Below are 20,609 nucleotides of genomic sequence, written 5' to 3' on the forward strand. Positions count from 1 at the left end.
TAAGAGTAGTAGATATTATCCAAAATGAAATAGAGAAAAAATAAAGTATTAGTGAGCTATGAGACAACATAAAGTAGCCTGATACATTGTAGTTGGACTCACTGAAAAGAGAAAAAATTGGAAGAAATACTTGTGAAAAACTTCAGTTCAGTGAACCCAAACACAAGAGAAATAGAAAGCTATATATAATCTGATCAAAATGAATAATAAGAGAAAAATTTTAAAGTGGCCAGAGGAAAAAAGACATCAAATGCAGAGGAGCAGTGAGTTTGAGAGCAGATTTTTCATCTGCCAGTCTGTATCAGTCTCCACAGAAGATACACAATGAACAAGCATGGGTAAAAGTGCTCAACCATCATTAGTCATTATGGAAATGCAAATCAAAACCACAATGAGATACCACTTCAGATCTACTAGGATGGGTTTAATAATTTTTTTTTAAACAGCAGACAATAACAAGTTGGCAAGGATATGAAGATATTGGAACCCTCATGCACTGTTGGTGGAAATGTGAAATGATGCAAATGCTGTGGAGGATACTTTGGCAATTCCTTGAAAAAAATTAAACATAGAATTATAATCTGACCTAGAATTCTAATCCTGGAAGAATTGGAAACATACTCACAGAGAAACTTGCAGATGGAAGCATTATTCTTGGTAGCCCCAAAGTGGAAACAATTCAGTATCCACCAACTGGTAAATGGGTACAAAAAATGTGCCACAGCCATATAATAGAATAGTTTCCACAGTTAAAAAGGATGAAGTGCTGGGTACAATGGTGCTTGCCTGTAATCCCAGCAGCTAGGGAGGCTGAGGAGGAAGATGACGAGTTCAAAGCCAGCCTCAGCAAAAGTGAGGCACTAAGCTACTCAGTGAGACCCTGTCTCTAAATAAAATACCAAATAGGGCTGGAGATATGGAGATGTTCAAGTGCTTCTGAGTTCAATCCCTGGTAACACGACCCCCACCCCTAATGCTATATTAAAGTGAAAGAAGGCATATGGGAAGATTATATATTGTTTGCTTCTACTTATCTACATGTCCAGAAAAGGCAAATTTAAAGAGACAGACATAGATACATTAGTGATTAGTGGGGGTAAGAATAGAGATTAACTTCAAAGAAGTATAAGGATTTTTGTGGAATGATTAAAATATTCTTAAGCTGGATTTTGATGTTGATTGAACAATTGTTAATTTAAGAAATCATTGAGTTGTATATCTAATGATCAAAATTTATGGCATATAAATTGTACCTCAATACTGTTGTTTAACAAAAGCAGTTGACTGATTAAAACAAAAATGTGTTGTGAGGTTTATGATACATAAATGTCATATATATGACGTAAATAGTACATGGTAGCAGGGTGTAGGGGATGTAAGGGCATCATTGTAAGGTTCTTACAGTATTCATCAAATAATATAGTGTTATTTAAAAGTAGATTGAGATAAGTTGAAGTTGTATATTATAAACTGTAGAGCAGTCACTAAAAAATATAAGTTGATAGCAGTGACAAAATGTGATGTAAAAAGATATTCAAGAGATACCCGCCAGAGCTCAGGCTCAGCCCAGATCTGCCTCTCTGACCTGCACAGGAGAAGGGCCCAGGGTAAGCTTGGGTCTGCCCCCTGCACTCCCTACCTGAGAGCCTAGGTCTAATCCACTTCCATCTTGAGACACTGCAGCCATCCCCATGGCCTTCCCAATGCAGTAGCCTCCACCTTGACACAACAGACAGGGCCTAGAAGCAGCTGCATCTTGGAGCAGGCATCCCAAAGCCAGTGTAAGGACCACCCTTTCAGCCTCATTTTTTTTTTTTTTTGTACCAAGGATTCAGGGGCAATCAACCTCTGAGCCACATCCCCAGCCCTATTTTGGATTTTATTAGAGACAGGATTTCACTGAGATGCTTAGCACCTCATGATTGCTGAGGCTGGCTTTGAACTCTCGATCCTCCTGTCTCAGCCTCCCGAGTAGCTGGGATTACAGGCATGTGCCACTGTGCCCAGCCTCAGCCCCATCTCTGAAAGATGTTGCATCCATCTTGGGGCACCTCTACTGCTATCTCAAGTTACCTCCTGCTATTGCTACCACCACTTATAGTTGTAGTAGCATCCACCCTGGGACACCAGCAGGATTTGGAAGCCCAATACCAAGGTGAGATACAGATAATCTGCACAGTTACTACAAGATTATAGGGTAGAAACTGTAATACCTCAGGTCCACACTGCAAGTAAGGAAATCACATAGACAATATGAAAAAACAAGGGAGGAAAGTGCCCAAACAAACCAGGATATTATAATAACAGGACCATGGTCAGTGCAGTTGATGAAATGTCAGAGAAGAAGTTCATAATGTTTATAATTAAAATGATCTGTGAATTAAAGCATAACCTAAATGAGTAAATACAGGCAAAATTGATCACTCCAATGAAGAGATAAGAACACAAATACAGGCAACCATTGATGACACCAATAAACAGATAAGGGAGCAAATACAGGCATCCATTGATCTTACCAACAAAGAATAAGGGAGCAAATACAGGTAGCAAAAGATTATTTCAAGAAAGAGAGCTTCTGAAAAAAAATATCAGAAATCCTTGAAATGAAGGTAACAATAAACCAAATAAAAAACTCAATAGAAAGCCTCACCAACAGGATCATTTGAATATGACTAGATCACTTGGAAGACAGAATGTCAGATAATGAAGACAAAGTATACAGTCTGCAAAATAAAGTTGACCATAAGTGAAGATGGTAAGGAACCATGAGCAGAACATCCAAGAATTATGGTACAGCATCAGAAGACCAAGTCTAAGATTTATTGGGATAGAGGAAGGCACAGAGTTTCAAACCAAAGGAATGCACAATCTCTTCAATAAGATAATATCAGAAAATTTCCCAAAGAATGAATGGGAAAATCAAATACAAGAGGCTTACGGGATACCAAATGTACAAAATTACAACAGATCTATACCAAGGCCCATTATAATGAAAATGCCTAGCATATAGAATAAGGATAGAATCTTCAAGGCTGCAAGAGAGAGGAATCGGATCACACATAGGGGGGAGGCCGATTCGTATTTCAGCAGATTTTTCAGCCCAGACCCTCAAAGCCAGGAGACCCTAGAACTGCATATATCAAGCTCTGAAAGAAAATGGATGCCAACCAAGAATCTTATATCCAACAAAATTAAGCTTTAGATTTGACAATGAAATAAAAACCTTCCATGATAAACAAAAGTTAAAAGAATTTACAACTAGAAAGCCTGACTACAGAACATCCTCAGCAAAATATTCCATGAAGAGGAATTGAAAAACAACAATGAAAATTAGCAAAGGGAGGTATTACACTAAAGGAAAAACTAATCGAAGGGGAAATCAAGTCAAGTGAAATACCAAAAATAAACAAAAATGTCTGGGAATACAAATCATGTCTCAATAATCACCCGAATGTTAATGGCCTAAACTCACCAATCAAAAGACACAGACTGGCAGATTTGAACGAAATAAAAAGACCCAAGAATATGCTTCCTCCAAGAGACTCATCTCATAGGAAAAAACATCCACAGACTGAAGATGAAAGGTTGGGAAAAATCATACCACTCACATGGACTGTGGAAGCAAACAGGGGTTTCCATCCTCATATCAAATAAAGTAGACTTCAAGCCAAAGTTAATCAAAAGGGATGAAGAGGATATTTCATACTGCTTAAGGGAGAGGAATCAGATTACATATAGGGGGAGACCTATATGTAATTCAAGACATTCATCAACAAGACATAACCATAATAAATATATATGCCCCAAACAATGGAGCATCTACATTCATCAAACTCTTTTCAAGTTCAAGAGTCAAATAGACCACAACACAATAATTTTTGGTGACTTTAACAGACCTCTTTCACCACTGGATAGATCTTCAAAAAAAGCTGAACAAAGAAACTATAGAACTCAAAAATACAATCAATTACTTAGACTTACCTGACATATATAGAATATTTCATCCTTCAACAAGCAAGTACACTTTCTTCTCAGCAGTACATGGATTCTTCTCGAAAATAGACCATTTTTATGCCACAAAGCTACTCTTAGCAAATACAAAAATGTAGAGATTCTACCCTGTACTCTATCAGATCATAATGGAATGAAGTTAGAAATCAATGATAAAATGAAAAATAGAAGCTACTCCAACACCTGGAGACTAAATAGTATGTTACTGAATGAACAATGGGTTGCAAGAGATACCAAGAAGATTAAAAAAATTCTTAGAGGTGAATGAAAACACAGATTCAAGATATTGAAATCTCTGGGACACTATGAAGCCTCATTGCATGGAGTTCATTCCTTAAAAGAAGAAAAAAGTCAACAAAATAAATGACTTAACATTACATTTCAAAGTCCTAGAAAACGGAGAACAAATCAACACTAAAAACAGTAGAAGATAGGAAATAATTAAAATCAGCTGAAATCAATGAAATTGAAACAAAACAAACAATTGAAAAAATTCACAAAACAAAAAGTTGGTTCTTTGAAAAAATAAATAAAATTGACTGGCCCTTAGCTATGCTAATGAAGAGAAGGAGAGTGAAATCTCAAATTACATATGTGATGAGAAAGGTACTATCACAACAGACACTACAGAAATACAGAAGGTAGTTAGAAATTATTTTGAAAACTTGTATTCCAATAAAAGAGAAAATATCGAAGGTATCAACAAATTTCTAGAGTCATATGATTTGCCCAAATCGAATCAGGATGATATACACAATTTAAACTGATAAATTTCAAGTGATAAAATAGAAGACACCATCAGAAGCCTACCAACCAAGAAAAGCCCAGGACCAGATGGGTACATAGCCGAGTTCTACAAGACCTTTAGAGAAGAACTAATACCAATACTCTTCAGTTTATTTCAGGAAATAGAAAAAAAAGGAGCACTTCCAAACTCATTCTGTGAGGCCAGTATCACCCTGATTCCAAAACCAGGAAAAGACACATCAAAGAAAGAAAACTTCAGAGCAATATCTCTAATGAACATAGATGCAAAAATTCTCAATAAAATTCTGGCAAATCGAATACAAAAACATATCAAAAAGATAGTACACCATGATTAAGTGGGGTTCATCCCAGGGATGCAATTTTGGTTCAACATCGGAAATCAATAAATGTAATTCATCACAGCAATAGACTTAAAGATAAGAAACATATGATCTCAATAGATGCAAAAAAAATTTGATAAAATACAGCACCCCTTCATGTTCAAAACACTAGAAAAACTAGGGATCACAGGAGCATATCTCAACATTGTAAAAGCTATCTATGCTAAGCCCCAGGCCAACATCATTCTAAATGGAGAAAAATTGAAAGCATTCCCTCTAAAAACCAGAACAAAACAGGCATGCCCTCTTTCACCACTACTGTTTAATATAGTTCTTTAAACATTGATTGGCCAGAGCAATTAGATAGATGAAAGGAATTAAAGGGATACAGATAGGTAAAGAAGAACTCAAACTGATGACAAGATTGTATACCTAGAAGATCCAAAAAACTCCACCAGAAAACTTCTAGAACTAGTAAATGAATTCAGCAAAGTAACAGGATACAAAATCAACATTCATAAATCAGAGGCATTTCTGTATATCAATGAGAAATCCTCTGAAAGGGAAACGAGGAAAACTACCCCATTTACAATAGCCTCAAAAAACAAACAAAAAAAAACTTGGAATCAACAAAAGAGGTGAAAGATCTGTACAATGAAAACTACAAAACCTTAAAGAAAGAAATCATAGAAGACCTTAGAAGATGGAAAGATCTACCTTGCTTTTGAATACTTAGAGTTAATATTATCAAAATGACCATACTACCAAAAAAGTAAAATAAAGTAAATTGAAGGAAGAAGTAATAAAGATCAAATAAAGAAGTCAAAAAAGGCCAAGCAATAGAGAAAATCAAATAAACCAAACTGATTTCTTTGAAAGATGAATTAAATTGATAAATCTGAAGTGAGATTAATCAAGAAAAAAGAAGAGCCAGATAATCAATATTAGGAGAAAAATGATATCACTGTAGATTGTATAAATATTAAAATGGAAATATGCATAATCTTATGCCAGTAAATGCAACAACTTTATCTGAAATGAAAAATTTCCTTGAAAGACATAAATGGGCAAAGCTGACTCAAAAATAAATAGAAAATTTAAGTGCCATACATGTATTAAATTAATTTTGAAATTTTTTTCTTTTTCTTTTTTTTTTTTTTTGCAGAGGTGATACTGGGGATTGAACCCAAGGTCTTGCCATCTTAGGCAAGCACTGAACTACACCCCACCCCCACCCCCCTTTTTTTTTATTTTGAGACAGGATCTTGTTAATTTGCCCAGGTTGATCTAGAATTTGCAATTCTTTAGCTTCTGCTTCCCAAGTAACTGAGATTATAGGTATTTGCTACCATACTCCTGGCTTAATTTTGCAATTAAATCTTCCTATAAAGAAACTTCAGGCCCATGTTACTTCACTGGTAAAGTCTAATTGAACACTTAAGGAAGGAGTAATACCAGTTCAACACAAAAGTCTTTAGAAAATGGAGGAGAAGGGTATACTTAACTCATTTTATGGGGCTAGGTTAATTCTGATAATAAAACCAAAGACGTAAAAAAGAACACTGTAGACCAACATTCTCTTGCTGCAGGTTCATGGTCAGCCTTAGCAATGTAGTGACTCCACAATTTAGCAACACCCTGTCTCAAAATGAAAAATAAAAAGGACTAGAGATATAGCTCAGTGGTAAAGCGCCTCTGGGTAACAACGAGAAAAAAGGGGAGGGGGACTTCTTCATCCTCATAATCAAGGGCAACTAACATCATACTTAAAGTGGTACCAATAAAAAAATCAAACGAACAAAATCATGATCTGACTAAGCCTTCTCTACAGAAAATATAGAAGACAGAGGAACGTGTTAAATGGTTCCATGGGAATGCAGTCAGCAAAATCCAAGTAGTAGAAAACTGTAGAGTAAATGTTCTAGCTTTTACAAACAACAAACAACAACAACAACAAAAAACTTCAGGGAAGTAAAGATTTGAGAAAATGAAGGCAGAACATACAGATTAAAAGAGACTTAAGACTAGCTCTAATATGTGAACTTTGTTTGGATCTTGATTCAGACAGATGAAATGTACAAAAACAAAAAATAAAAATCTCAACATTTACTAGACAATTTGAAATCCAAACACTGACTAGATATTTGATATTGAGGAATGATGATTTCTTTTTAAAAGTATGTTAATGGTATTGCAATTATGTTAAAAGGTCTCATTTTTAAAAAATATGTAATAATTTTTGTCAACGAGATATTCAGAATGTGGAATTCACTTCAGTATTATATTATGTTGCAGTGGTGGAAAAATAGCTGAGACAAGTTTGGTGATGAGTTGATCATGATGAAGCTGATTAATGAATACAATTAGAGATTGATTATTATTCTTTCTACTTTTATATACATTTTAAGTTCCCAAAATAAAAAAGTTAGAAACATCATAGGTATCTGGTATTGACCATATATATTTTGGCACATTTATGAATATTAACATTTAAGCCTCACAAAATGTGCAGGGTTTTTCAGAGATGGGAAAACAATGTCAAGAGTTCTGAAATTTGTTAATGTCATACCCAGTAAGTGGCAGAGCCAAAGTTTATGACTCAGATTTATCAATGAGCTTTTCTATTTTGCTTGCTGTGCTGACTCCCATATACTATGCTGTTTTGTCTTCCTGTTTCCTCTTGTGTTTTCTGTGATATATATTTCAAAGAACTTGGAGGTACCATTTCTAGTCAGTCCCATTCCTTTCCAGAAGTAGTGACTACCTGCCACCCAGTAAGACATAGGGCGTAACAGTTTATGTTTACAGTTTGGCATGTTTTTTCCCTTTCTCACATAATTCTGGAAAAATAAACAGGCTATTTATGTAAGCAGAGAATTATTTCTTGAACTTTGTCTTTTCTATGTCACTTCTTACTGTCAGACTGGCAATCGATTGACATGTTTTTTCCCACTCACTTATGATGAGATTCTGTTGACCTAAAATATCTCTGTAATTGACATTCTTTGAAACTTCATGAACCTTATGATGCATGTAATTTTTACCTTGTGCATTTTTTTTTTAACAGGCTTTGGTTGGAGAGAAGGCTTGTTATCAATCCATCAGCAGTTACGGTGGTCAGATATTTTATTTGGGGACAAAAGTAAGCTCTTTCACTCTTGATTTAGTATTTGTGTGTATCAGGATAGTTGGGGCAAAATGAGGTTGCTGCTAAAGAGGGTAGTGTATTGCAAAGTAAATACTGATCAGGCCTAATACAAAACTTAATGGTTAGGTAGTTATGGTATTTAGTTAATTTCTTTCCTCCACTTTTAGACCCATTTTTACTTTTGATAGGATGCTTATTATCTTGATTCAGGGATATGCTTTGATAACTTCCCTTACTATTTGTTTTAACGATCAGGAAGATAAATGAAACCATGTATGTTATCATATAATTAAGATGGTTTTTAGCTTAGATTAGCTCAGGATACATTAAAATGCATTGAGACATTTAACTTGGAATAGAATCGTGGGAATAGAAAATTTCTGTGTATCAATATGTTCCAGTGCTTTTATTTATTTTTTTTGCAATTTGTAATGGAGAAACATTTCTTTATTATTAAAATTCATCCAAAATATTGTCAAGTCAATACAGGGGGGTGAGCCTGGACTTTGTTTATTCATTGTCCATGAGGTTAACTCCTTGGATTGTAGTCTTATTGGCCTTTAAATATTTAGCTTACTCTTTAATGTGAGCATTTGGAGACCCTTTAGTAAATTCTAAGAGATACTTCTAACTGTAGTGTGAAATGTTTTTACTTAGAGAGATCTAAAATGAGATGACTTGGACAGTTGTGTCTCCTAAACAACGTTAAGATGGTTATTTTACTTTTCTTCTCTTTAATTTTCTAGTCTGTTTATGTAATGATGCTGAGGAGCTGGAGAGAGGTGAGTTCAAAGTAATTTTATAGGTTAGAGTATCTTAATAATTGCTTTGGCTTTGCTGAATATTATTTGGATTGGTGCTTTTTAATTTCAGAAGTATACATAAAAATGATTATAACTGTTAGGTACATGGTTTGCTAATACTTATTGTATAAATTAGAATTAAATTTGGCTACATGATCAGGAATTTCACAATAATATTGGCATACACAAGGTTTCTCTCTTATATAAAATTAATTTGGAGATAGGCAGCCTGTGGCTAGTATGGGTGCTCCATGGTCTTAAGTATGCTGCCCTGTTATACCATCTTTTAATGAATTCTAGACTAAAGATCATTTTATAGTCAGGTGTGGTTGCCAGAACTTCAGCTGTTAAGTCTATGTTCTAGGAAGGAGGAAAGAGAAAATAAAGGCTGGCTATCTTTTAAGGATACATCATGGAAATACCAGAAGACACTTCATTTATCATTGATGAGAGTTTAATTACATTGCCTCAAGTAGCTACAAGGGAGTCTTAGAAAGTTCCTTTAGCTGGTGAATTCAGATATACTTGTGACTTATACTAAGGAGGTGAGAGTGAATAGATGTTGTGTTAAACAACTCTCCATTTCTGCTACATTGACATTCTGGATAGATAGCAAATTCTGGATAGCTAGCAGGTAGAACAGGAATTTGACTAGTGGTTGGTCAGACAAAGGGATCTAGCTTTATTTTATTTATTTATTTTAGAGAGTGGATCATCTCCTGAAACAAGATTGTCTTACAGAAGCCTTGGCTCTTGCATGGTCCTTCCATGAAGGAAAAGCAAAAGCTGTAGTGGGTAAGTAAATAAATAGAGGGTATAGAAATTGATATGTCACTTCTTGAAATTCTTTCATAAGAAAAAATTATTATGAAAGCAGAAGGGGGATGTTCATTGTATGCTGTCTGGGCCAATATTTTGAGACTAAGGCTTGTTATAATTGTATCTGTTCTTAGCAAAGGATGTAAAGAGACTAGCAGAATACAGGCTCACTCCTGAACACATGTTACTAACTTTTGTTTTTATGTTGGATTTTGTTTCTCTGCAGGATTATCAGGGGATGCCAGTAAACGAAAGGCTGTCGTGGCAGATCGGGTGAGTACTTTAATGTAGTCTTCACTAGGGTTCAGTACATATTTGCTTCATATTTGCTAATATTTTGCACATGATTAGGTAATTGGTTATAGTCATGGAGGAAGTATATAAGATACTTGTCAGGTTATAATTCTGTGGTGTCATCTTTAATGCTTTTTAAGTTTCCTTATCATGCACCCCCTCTTCACTCTCATATGAAAATAATAAAATAGTACCATAGTCAAAAGACAGCAGAAAGGAAGATGAAAAACCCTAGGATTTGGATTCATGAATTATTTGCTCATCCATACTTTTTAGAGCAAAACTTGGCAGCTTCAGTTTTTTAATTTCCTGAGAAATATAGATAGTATTGAGGTTTAGAACATGGAAATATTTCTTAGGAGAGATTAGGAAATTAGTACTAGCCCTGATGCTGAAAGAAATTATGCTACACTTAAAAACAGGAAATAAAGCCACTAAATATTCTAATTGTATTTTTAATAAAATAACAAAGCCTGATTCTATATTATTTAGGAGGAACACATGTATTAAGTTTTGAAAAACTTGGGAGGTATATTTTGATTTCTATGTCAGGCTCTTTTCTTTACAGATGGTAGAAATCCTATTCCACTATGCAGATAGAGCTCTGAAAAAGTGCCCAGACCAGGGGAAAATCCAAGTGATGGAGCAGCACTTTCAGGTACACCTGTACATGTGCTTTCAGTAGACAGTGATATGAATGGGTTGAATACTGCTTTTTTATATTACTTGAGATCATGACTTTTATGTTTGGGTTAAACATTTTTTAGTTTTCAAAGTTTTGTTTCAGGGCTGTGAGATATTCTACATGATTAAATTTTGAAGAATTAGGTATGTAGTCAAATTGGAACAGATGAGTAAAATGTCATGGAGTGTTGCTTAGGGCTTAGCTATTAGATGCTGTGTGGAAGGGAAGAATGTATGCATGAGGGGACACACCTATAAATTGCCACCTTACAGTGGATGACACCTTACTGATGACTAACCTTTGTTAACTAGGAGAAAAAAATATTCTCTTAAGATTTAAATTTAGTTCTTCTAGGAGCACCTGTGACTGAAAAATAGATTAGTTACAAAAAGAAAAATCTACAGAATATGATAATTAAAAGACCTTTTGTTTATTTTGGAACTTAATGAAAATGAAAGCCAAGGAACAATTTAAAGATGTATATTTTATTGTGTGAGTTTTCCTATTTGCTGTGATTTCCAGTTAAAATTGTTGCAAATCTGTTTTTCTTCCCCCATTACCTATAGTTCCCTCCTCTTCCCGTACCTTCTCTTTTAACAAATACAGGGGACAGCATATTTTCTAAGAAAAGCCAGATGTGAGTCACATATGGTCTCTATCACATATTCTCCTTTCTTTTGTTTCTGTTTTTTTTTTGGTTTTTTTTTTTTTTTTTTTGGTGCTAGGGATTGATCCTAGAACTTTCCACATGCTAAGTATATGGTCTACCACTGAGCTACACCCCATCTCTTTCCCTTTTTTAAAACAACCTTTTAAAAATGTAAAAACCATTTTTGGCTGTGAACTATACAGAAACAGTGAGCAAGATTTGGTCCATAGGCTAACGTATGTGTCCTCTGGTCTAATATGTATGAGGCGCTGGGCAGTAGTAAGTAAATATACACGGTCTTTGTAATCTTACTGTTTGCAATTCAGTCAAAAAATTTTCTTATATATTCATATATTCATGGAAATTTTAGAAAAAATTCAGGGATTTTGAAGTTCTGTGGAACAGGCATGTTTTTGTCTTTTTATATCTCCATTTGATGTTTATAACTTTGGAACACAAGGATAGATATGGCAATTAGGAGTTGGATGGCATCAGAGGAGCATTTGGTTTCTTGAACTGTACTGTTTAATGTACATATAAATGTTTTTATATGCTAATGCAATACCGATAAAAAATAAAATACTTAACAGGAATATACCTATCACCAAGAAGTGTTAGGACAGTATTCGTGAAAGATTCTGGCCACTGGAAAATGCTTTGTTGAAAACAAATATCTAATAAGGAAAGCTAGGAGGAACTAGGAGAGAGAGAGAGAGAGAGAGAGAGAGAGAGAGAGAGAGAGAGAGAGAGAGAAGAATATAGAAGCCAGCATGTTGGAGAAAAATGTAGAGAGGCTTTTTCTAAAAAAAGAAAGGAACAGAATAATGTTCCATTGTAAAAATTACTTCAAGAATTTCAGCATGATGGGGACTGTAGATGATGGTTTCTAATATAGGTTTATAAAACTTATAGAGAGGGCTGAAGGTGTGGCTCATGGTAGAGTACTTGCTAGCATGTGTGAGATTCTGGGTTTGATCCCCAACACCACCAAAGGGGGGGGAATCCCCCAAAACAAAAACAAACAAAAAGTCTTAGAATCAGACTATAGTAGTAATGTATTCTGTAGTCATCTACTTATCTTTTAGAAGTCTCATTGAGTATCTGATTTTGATAATTTTTGACTTATCAGTGATTTGATAAGGTAAAGGAAACAGAGGAGAGGACCATTATTCTGGGTTTAATTTTTACAAGTGATTGGCAAGCAGAAGGGATAGACTCTTGAGAGAAAAATCAGCTTATAATAACAATGAAAAGTTCACTGCGCATAAATTCTGTGTTTCAGAAAGCATATATTTCAGGAAAAAATATGGGCTCAATCTTATGACTGTAGGTTCCAAAAAAGAATGGTGTTCACATATAACAAAAAATTCTAAAGTTTTGATGTAACATGAACAATCCAAGATGAAAAGAAAGGAGGGGGAATGTTAAGAATCTGTCTGCGAATCACAGAAAATCAACAAATATGCAGAGAGGTATATAATTAAAGATAATGTGCCAAAAAGAATCATAAACCTGTAAGGCTATCAGAAAGAGAGTGGCCTTGTCCATATTGTGCCTACCAAAATACTAAGGGGTAAAAAAAGAAAGAAATTTTTAGCAAAGATTCACTGAGTACATACTATTTGTGCCAGTATCATGCAAAGTAACATTCATTTTCATTTACTTTGTACAACCACTCAATGATATAGTTATTGTTTTTATCCTCATTTTATAGATGAAGAAACTTAGAAGTTAGGTTATTTTCTAAGGTAATATTGCTATTAAGTGGTGGAAGCAGGGCTCAATCTGACTTTAAAGCCCAGCTTTTAACTAATCATTATATCATACTTCTATTTTCAGAATAAGCACAAGAAAAAATGGGTGAGAAAGGGCAATGTTGATAGATGATCAAGGATGATAATTCTAGGCTGGGTGTACTGGCACATATCTGTAATCTCAGCGACTTGGGAGACTGAGGCATTAGAAGTGCAAGTTCAAGTCCAACCTCAGCAACTTAATGGAGGCCTAAGCAACTTAGTGAGACCCTGCCTCAAAAAAATAAAAATTTAAAAAGACGGGGATATATCTCAGTGGTAAAGCACCCCTGGGTTAAATCTCCAGTACCAAAAGAAAAAAGGAATAGTTCCAGCTAACAGCTACATTTTCTGTTTTCTAAACATCTGATGCTCACTGTGTGGCAGGCACTATTAGAAGCCCTTTGTTTTGGTCTATTTTGTGTTGCTATAACAACATACCTTAGCCTGGTAACTTTATAAAGAAAAGAGCTTCACTTAGCTTGCAATTCTGAAGATACAGGAGTATAGTGCTGGCATCTGCCTGGGTTCGGTGAGGGCCTCATGGCAGATGGCATTACAATGGTGTGACTGTGTGAGAAACTGGCAAGTAGTGCATGTCGAAGAGAGATGGAGGAGAGATTACAGGCTTCTTATAACAACCTGTTCACATGTGTTCCTGGAAGAACAGCATTAATCTCTCTTGAAGACCTGTTCATCTCCCACCAGACCTAAACATTGCCACACTGGGGCCAGGCTTCCAGCGCATGAACCTTTGGGGGACACACCAAAACCATTTCCAAACCAAAACATCCTTGATACATATTAACTCATTAATTCCAATCATAACTCTCTAAGATAGGTACTGTTGTTACTCACACTTAGAAATGACATTAAGGCATAGAGGTTAAATAATTTGTTCCAGGTCACACAGCTAATAAATGATAGAGCTGGGATTTGGATCCAAGCATTTGGGCTTCAAGGTCCTCATCTGGAGTGCTGTATTGTATTATAGAACAACAACTTCTTATTTTGCCTCTTTTTCATAAGCCCAAAGAATGATTTTAAAGTGGGAAAATCCAAATAAGTATATTTTAAAGTTGAAGTCTAGTATATGTGATGTATGTGATTGCATTATGATTGCTTACATTTTAAGATGTGGAATTGTAACCCTGGGTACTATTGGAATAGTCTGAGTCACCTTAGTAATTTGTAAGTCACTTTGGATCAGTTTTCAGAGAGGACTCTCTGAATTCAGAGTGGATATCTAGGCAGGGGAGACACAATTTATTTCATTAAAGAGGACAGTTTTCTTCTGGAAATGGTGATCTTTAGCCTGTTATGTTGAATGAAATGTGTGCAGTTAGCTACAAATCTGTTGTTTTAACCATTTAATTATAAACTAACCTTAGAATAGTTATTTTATTTGACTCCTAAAGTATCTTTTTAAAGAGAGTAGATTTAGAAAACAGTTGGCTAAAACCCCAATGTAGTTTGTGCACATTTTTGATTAGTTTACTTCAAAACCATTGTGTTAAGATCATATAATTGCCTCTTTGAAAAGAATATAAGGATAGTGTATTCAGGTGATGCCCATGACATAACATCTTGATTTCATTAAAGGATTTGTCTGATTTTTCCGTTATCCACATGACTGAAATAGATTTGTAAATACTAAATAGATTTGCAGCTATATAAACATCTTTACTCAAAGAATTATTTGGTGGCTTAGTGTTAATTACATCTTGGTGCTCTTTCATACATAAAAATTTTTAAAAATATTTTATTTTCTAGTTGTAGTTGGGCATAATACCTTTATTTTATTTTTATGTGGTGCTGAGGATCAAACCCAGGGCCTCACACATGCTAGGCGAGCTCTCTTCTGCTGAGCCACAATTCCAGCCCCTCATACCTAAGTTTTTATCATAGATTTGGTTGTAGATTTAGCAAGTGCCCTGTCAGATTTAGATAACACCAAGAATCAAAGTTCAAAATGACCTTGACAAGAATCATTATGGAATTAAACTTAACAAGGATAAGCCTTAAGACTTGCATTAGATTAAAGTAATTAAACTGTGAGTACTAAAGTAGGAAGATCTAACTGGATAGGATTTTAGTTGATCACCAATTTATTATGAGCCAGTAGTGTGTTCAAGCTCACATAAAGAACAATAGGAGTACCACTGGGTTTCCTCTTGGAAATGGAGCCTCTAAGGTATTTCATGAGCTATTGGCAAACTAAGCTATGTTCCACAGCTGGGTCGGTGGAAGGTTTCAAAAGCAGTTAAAATATAATACGGACTCATGTAATCTGAGGTGAAAGTAACATAACTGCCTAAAGGTGATGAAGGGCGGCTTTATGGAATTCACTGTATTACTGCAGAGGGAAGTCTGGTAAGAGTGGGTAGAAATTAGGAGATGGCACATTTCAGTTAGAATGACCTGCTGCTGATGTAACAGCTCTTGGACTCACGCTTCTCCTATTTCAAATGCATTCCCAATAAAGGGAGGACTGCCAACTGACGAGGAGTGTTTTTAAAAGACTTCCTTTGCTGGGTAAGAAGAACTGAGATGCTGTGTCAGTGTCAAGAAACTATTATTGGAAACAGATAACCTCTAATCCAGTTAGTTGAAATTCCTAGGCTGACTGTTTCTGTTAGAATACTAGAATTGGTATTTTACCAGCAGATGGCACTCCTGCTTCTTCGACTTTGGTGAGCAGCCTCCTCTGTCTCCTATAGTCAGAATACACAATGCTATGCAGTACTTCTGCCTTCCTACAAAGATCAATCAGTATTTTGTCCTGTCTTAGAGAAAATAGTTTGGGGATCTTGTGGTAATTTTGACTTCTGTTTATTTCAGAAAAAAATCCTGAACCTATAATCCTAAATTATTTGTATAATAGCAGGTAGAATCAAAATAATTAACATGTTCTCTGTCGTATACATTTTGAGATTCACGTAATCTTGTGGTTTTGCTACATCTGCATTCATATATATGCAGGTGTTTTCTTTACATACTTAAACAAAGTCAAACAATAAAAAATCTCTTCCTTGCTTCACACCATCCCTGATATCCTTAGGGCTCTTGTTTGCACGTTCTTTACAGAGCCAGAGTTGTCTCCATTTCCTCACCTCTTTCTCATTCTGTAAACCTACACCATCTATATAAATTCTGTAGATCTTTTTGGTCCTCAGCAGCATTCAGCACATTAATAACTTCTCAAAACAGTCTGTCCCTTTGGCTTCTTTGGTATCATACTTTCCAATCCCCCCCCCCCCATCTTTTTGGTCACTTATTGGCTTTATTACCTCTTCCTTCTCTTCTCCTTAACCCATAAAGGTTTGTATTTTTCACAAGGTTCTTTTGTTTTTCTATCAGTGTTTCCTTATATTTCCAGTTACCATTTGCTTAAAATCATTTGAAGATATTAGTTAAAAATACTTTTTTGGGGCTGGGAATGTGGCTCAGGTGGTAGCGCGCTTGTCTGGCATGTGTGCGGGCCCCAGTTCGATCCTCAGCACCACATACCAACAAAGATGTTGTGTCCGCCGAGAACTAAAAAATAAATTCTCTCTCTCTCTCTCTCTCTCTCTCTCTCTCTCTCTCTCCTCTCTCTCTCCTCTCTCTCCTCTCTCACTCTCTCTTTAAAAAAAAATATTTTTTATCAAGTTTTTTTCCCATACCTGCTGAATATGATTATCTGGGTTTGGTGGCCAGGACTTGTAATAAGTGTCTAAGGTGACTCCTAAGCACATGAAAGTCTTAAGGATCATTGTTTTACATTCTCTTTCTACGCAGTATAGGTAATTATAATATAATAACTATATAACCAATGTCTCTAACTGAGGTTACTCTTCTGAGTTCCGAATTCTGTATGGTCAGTTGACCATTTACAACTCTGCTTCAATGTTTTATAGGTACCTCAATCTCATGAGTATTTCCTTCACAAAACCCTTTTCACAATCCCAATTTTAGTGAATTGATCCACCATTCACCTAAAGCAGTTCTTGCCTTCTACTCACTCCATGATTCTATACTGCCTCCTGACCATTTCTCTCATCTATTTATATCATCCTTCTGTTTTGCCTCTGTCCTGGTCCATTTGTCCATCATCGCTCTTAGTATATTACAGTAACCCCCTAACTGATCTCCCTGTACATGTTATTACTGCACTTTATTCCATTTTCCACACAACCCAAGAAAAATATATATCATCTAGATATGATGCTCCCTAATTTAAAAATATTTTAAGGATTTCCCATTGTTCCTGGAGTAAAAACGAGATTCCTCAACAGTTTCTATGGCCTTACATGATATAACCTTGAATAACTGCTACTAATTCTCTCTATATTCCCACCATATTAAAGTTCTTTGTGTCCCCATTCTCTCTTAACTCACAGTCTTTGCCCATGGTATTCTCTCTGCATAAAACAATTCTTCCTCACTTCTTTTTAACTCATCTAGCTCCTATTTATTTTCAAGTCTCAGCTTAATTGATTCTCCCAGTTTCAGTCAGCTCATTTCTTTATAAAAGGCTAAGCACTGAAATTACTCATTCAGTGTCACTCTTATGCAGCTACACTATATAAGTTCAAGGACCATGTCTGATTTTTGTCACTGCTGTATTCCCAGCATCTGGTTGAGTGACCTTGATAAATATTTGTTGAAGGAATTTTTAGAAATATAAAAACTTGTGTTGTATACAGTGTTTGCTTTGGGAGTATGTTTTAAATCTAACTCTAAGAGATCAAACTGGGAGTCAAACAGAGACCTTGACATTTACAACATAAATGCCCATAATCATGGCTAATATTATTGTGTGCTATAAGCCTGACAACTATTTTATTAAATCCTTATAATTGAGAGGTAGTTTTTAGTATTTATCTCATTTTATAGATGAGTAAATAGATATACAGAGAGGTTGAGTAACTTGCCTAATATCATAGAAGCCAGTAAATAGAACCACAGTAGACACCTAGGCTGTCTGGTTCAGGAACCGTGACTTGACCTATCCTGTTCTGTCCTATCCTACCTTATACTGTGTTTTATCTACAATATTTCTTTGATAATCTCAAATCAGTATATTGTCATATGGATCACTTTTTAACCAGTATTTTATTTTTTATTGGATCTTTTTAGTTATATATGACAGTAGAATTCATTTTGATATAATATAGCTCACTTTGAAATAGAGAAGACTAAGTAGTTTATGAGTTTTGGGAAGATAATGAAATATATTTTTAAAAAGTGAAAATATAACAATCAATTTTAGGATAATTATGGTAAACATACTTGAATGATTGATTTGAATTGCTAATAGTGTTTTCAAACTCAGAAGCTGGTCAGTTAATGGTGGCAGCAATATTTCAGGTTACTTTATGTGCCATATAAATATATATATATTTCTAGAACAAGGTAGAGGTATGACTATATATGAGTCATTTTAATAATGTGAGACAACTAAAAGGATTTTTAAAATAATATTATCTTAATGAAGATAAAAGATCTTAATGAAGCCTATGTTAATCTATACCAACCTCTTCTTGGAGCTTCATTTAAAATTTCCATGAGACTTAATCATTGAAGGTCATTGTTATAGCACTGTGAGCTTATATTTTTTGCAATAAGGGGTCATGGCCAATAGTGAACAGTGACTGAAAGCCAAACAGAATGAGGTGTTAGGAGTTCTCTTTGTCTAACTGATGCTTCCCCTGAAATTATCTGAGGAAAGGACAACAGTGTTGATTTCCAGCACCCTACTCTCTCCCTGAGCCTCGATTCAAATATTGATTCTGGGGAGTCAGGTCTTTCCTAAAGGTTATTTTATCATTGTAACTGGAAAAAAGGAAAAATACACACATAAACACATACAAAGAAATATCCATATCTGAATAGCACCACTGCTCAGGGTATGTGTATACTAATATAAGGAATACTAGCTGCCGAACTCTGACAGCTCATGGAGATCTATCTGTGTCTTGTGCAAGCACACACACAGTGACTATCAGTTAAAATTTTGAATCATTTTCAAAGAGTCAAGTTTTTATTACCTGGATGACTTTTTGAATATAAATTAAGAGAATTAATGCCATTACTCCAAAAAAAAAAAAAAACAAAGGAATTTGCATCTGTTCTCATTTTTTTTCAGATCATCCCTATAAAATAAGGAAGGCATAGATTATCTCTTCACTTGGTAGATGTTAAGATAGTCACAGTGCAATGAAATAATCTAGTCAGTCACTCAAACAATGACAGGCTTAAATTTAGGTTTTCCGTCAGCTCAGTTCTTTAGTCTCATATCCATATTGCCCTCTTTCATAAATCTTAAATATATACAAATATCTAACATGAGAAGCAGTCTGTTTCGGCCAATTGAGGGAAGTACATTAAAGAAGAGACTAAGGAAGTATATTATTTCCTTTTTTCTTTTTCTTTCTTTTTTTTTTTTTTTTACTTGAAGACAAAAAAACCCAGTCATTTCTGGCTGTCATTTCTTGGTTGTTGAAGCAGTCTCTTCAAAAAAAGCTTAGAACAGAGTTCTTCAAGTAATTGGATTTTCAGATTGTTGTTCTTCAGCTTTTAGTTGGAAAAAATATTTTGGCCTTCATTAAGGATCTTGGAAATACTGTTCTGTTATCTTCTGACATTGAATGTCATTGTGGGAAAATCAGAGGCTAGCCTGACTTTTTCCTTCTCGTAATGGCAATTTTTTTTCTTGATTTTTTAAAAAAATCCAGTCATTTTACTGCTTTGGGTCTCAATATATCATTTTAGGCCATTTCCACCTAGCCCATGATGTACTTTAAATGTTAGATTTAAGTCTTTTTATTTTAGAAAGACTTTATCTTAAATTATATGTTGAGTTACTTGTTCGGTTCCATTGTTGTAATTTTCTGATTCAGGGATTCCAGCTGTGCATATGTTGATGTTTCCCCTTCTCCCTCTCCTTCTTCTCTCTTTCACTCTCCTTCCATTTCTCTTTCCTCTTTTTTTCCTCTCTCTTCCTTCACCACCAAATGCTTCACTCACCACCCCATTCTCTGCAGACTGAATCCCACCTGCCATTGTACTTACTAGCAAATCAGGAAGATAAACACTCTATAAGATACCAGTGGTGTCCTAATTGCTAAATACAATAAACATTTTTCAGATCTTATTCATTCTCAGTGCTGTTTTAAACAGTGGTGACCAGTCACCTTTTCTTCTTTTTATTTATTTTATTACCTTAAGTTCTTGGTATCCTGTAGGTGGTCTGCTGTGTGCTCTTCTCATTTTTCTCTGTGACTATTCCTGAGTAGGATTTTATTTCCATCTTCTGACCATCTTATAAATATTGG

At 35.0% G+C, this 20,609-nt stretch overlaps 1 protein-coding gene across 2 annotated transcripts in view; it reads left to right on the forward strand.

The window, feature by feature from the left end:
• VPS8 (VPS8 subunit of CORVET complex) overlaps window positions 1-20,609 on the forward strand; it is a 271,364-nt gene that overhangs the window by 59,855 nt on the left and 190,900 nt on the right. For both annotated transcript variants that reach the window (XM_081301471.1, XM_081301472.1), the window contains exons 16-20: window positions 8,167-8,241; window positions 8,994-9,029; window positions 9,755-9,845; window positions 10,096-10,142; window positions 10,732-10,821. In XM_081301471.1, the coding sequence (XP_081157597.1) occupies window positions 8,167-8,241; window positions 8,994-9,029; window positions 9,755-9,845; window positions 10,096-10,142; window positions 10,732-10,821 (339 nt within the window). The remainder of the gene's footprint in view (window positions 1-8,166; window positions 8,242-8,993; window positions 9,030-9,754; window positions 9,846-10,095; window positions 10,143-10,731; window positions 10,822-20,609) is intronic.

Source organism: Spermophilus citellus (assembly GCF_964194105.1).
Source record: "Spermophilus citellus genome assembly, chromosome: 7".
NCBI lineage: Eukaryota > Metazoa > Chordata > Mammalia > Rodentia > Sciuridae > Spermophilus > Spermophilus citellus.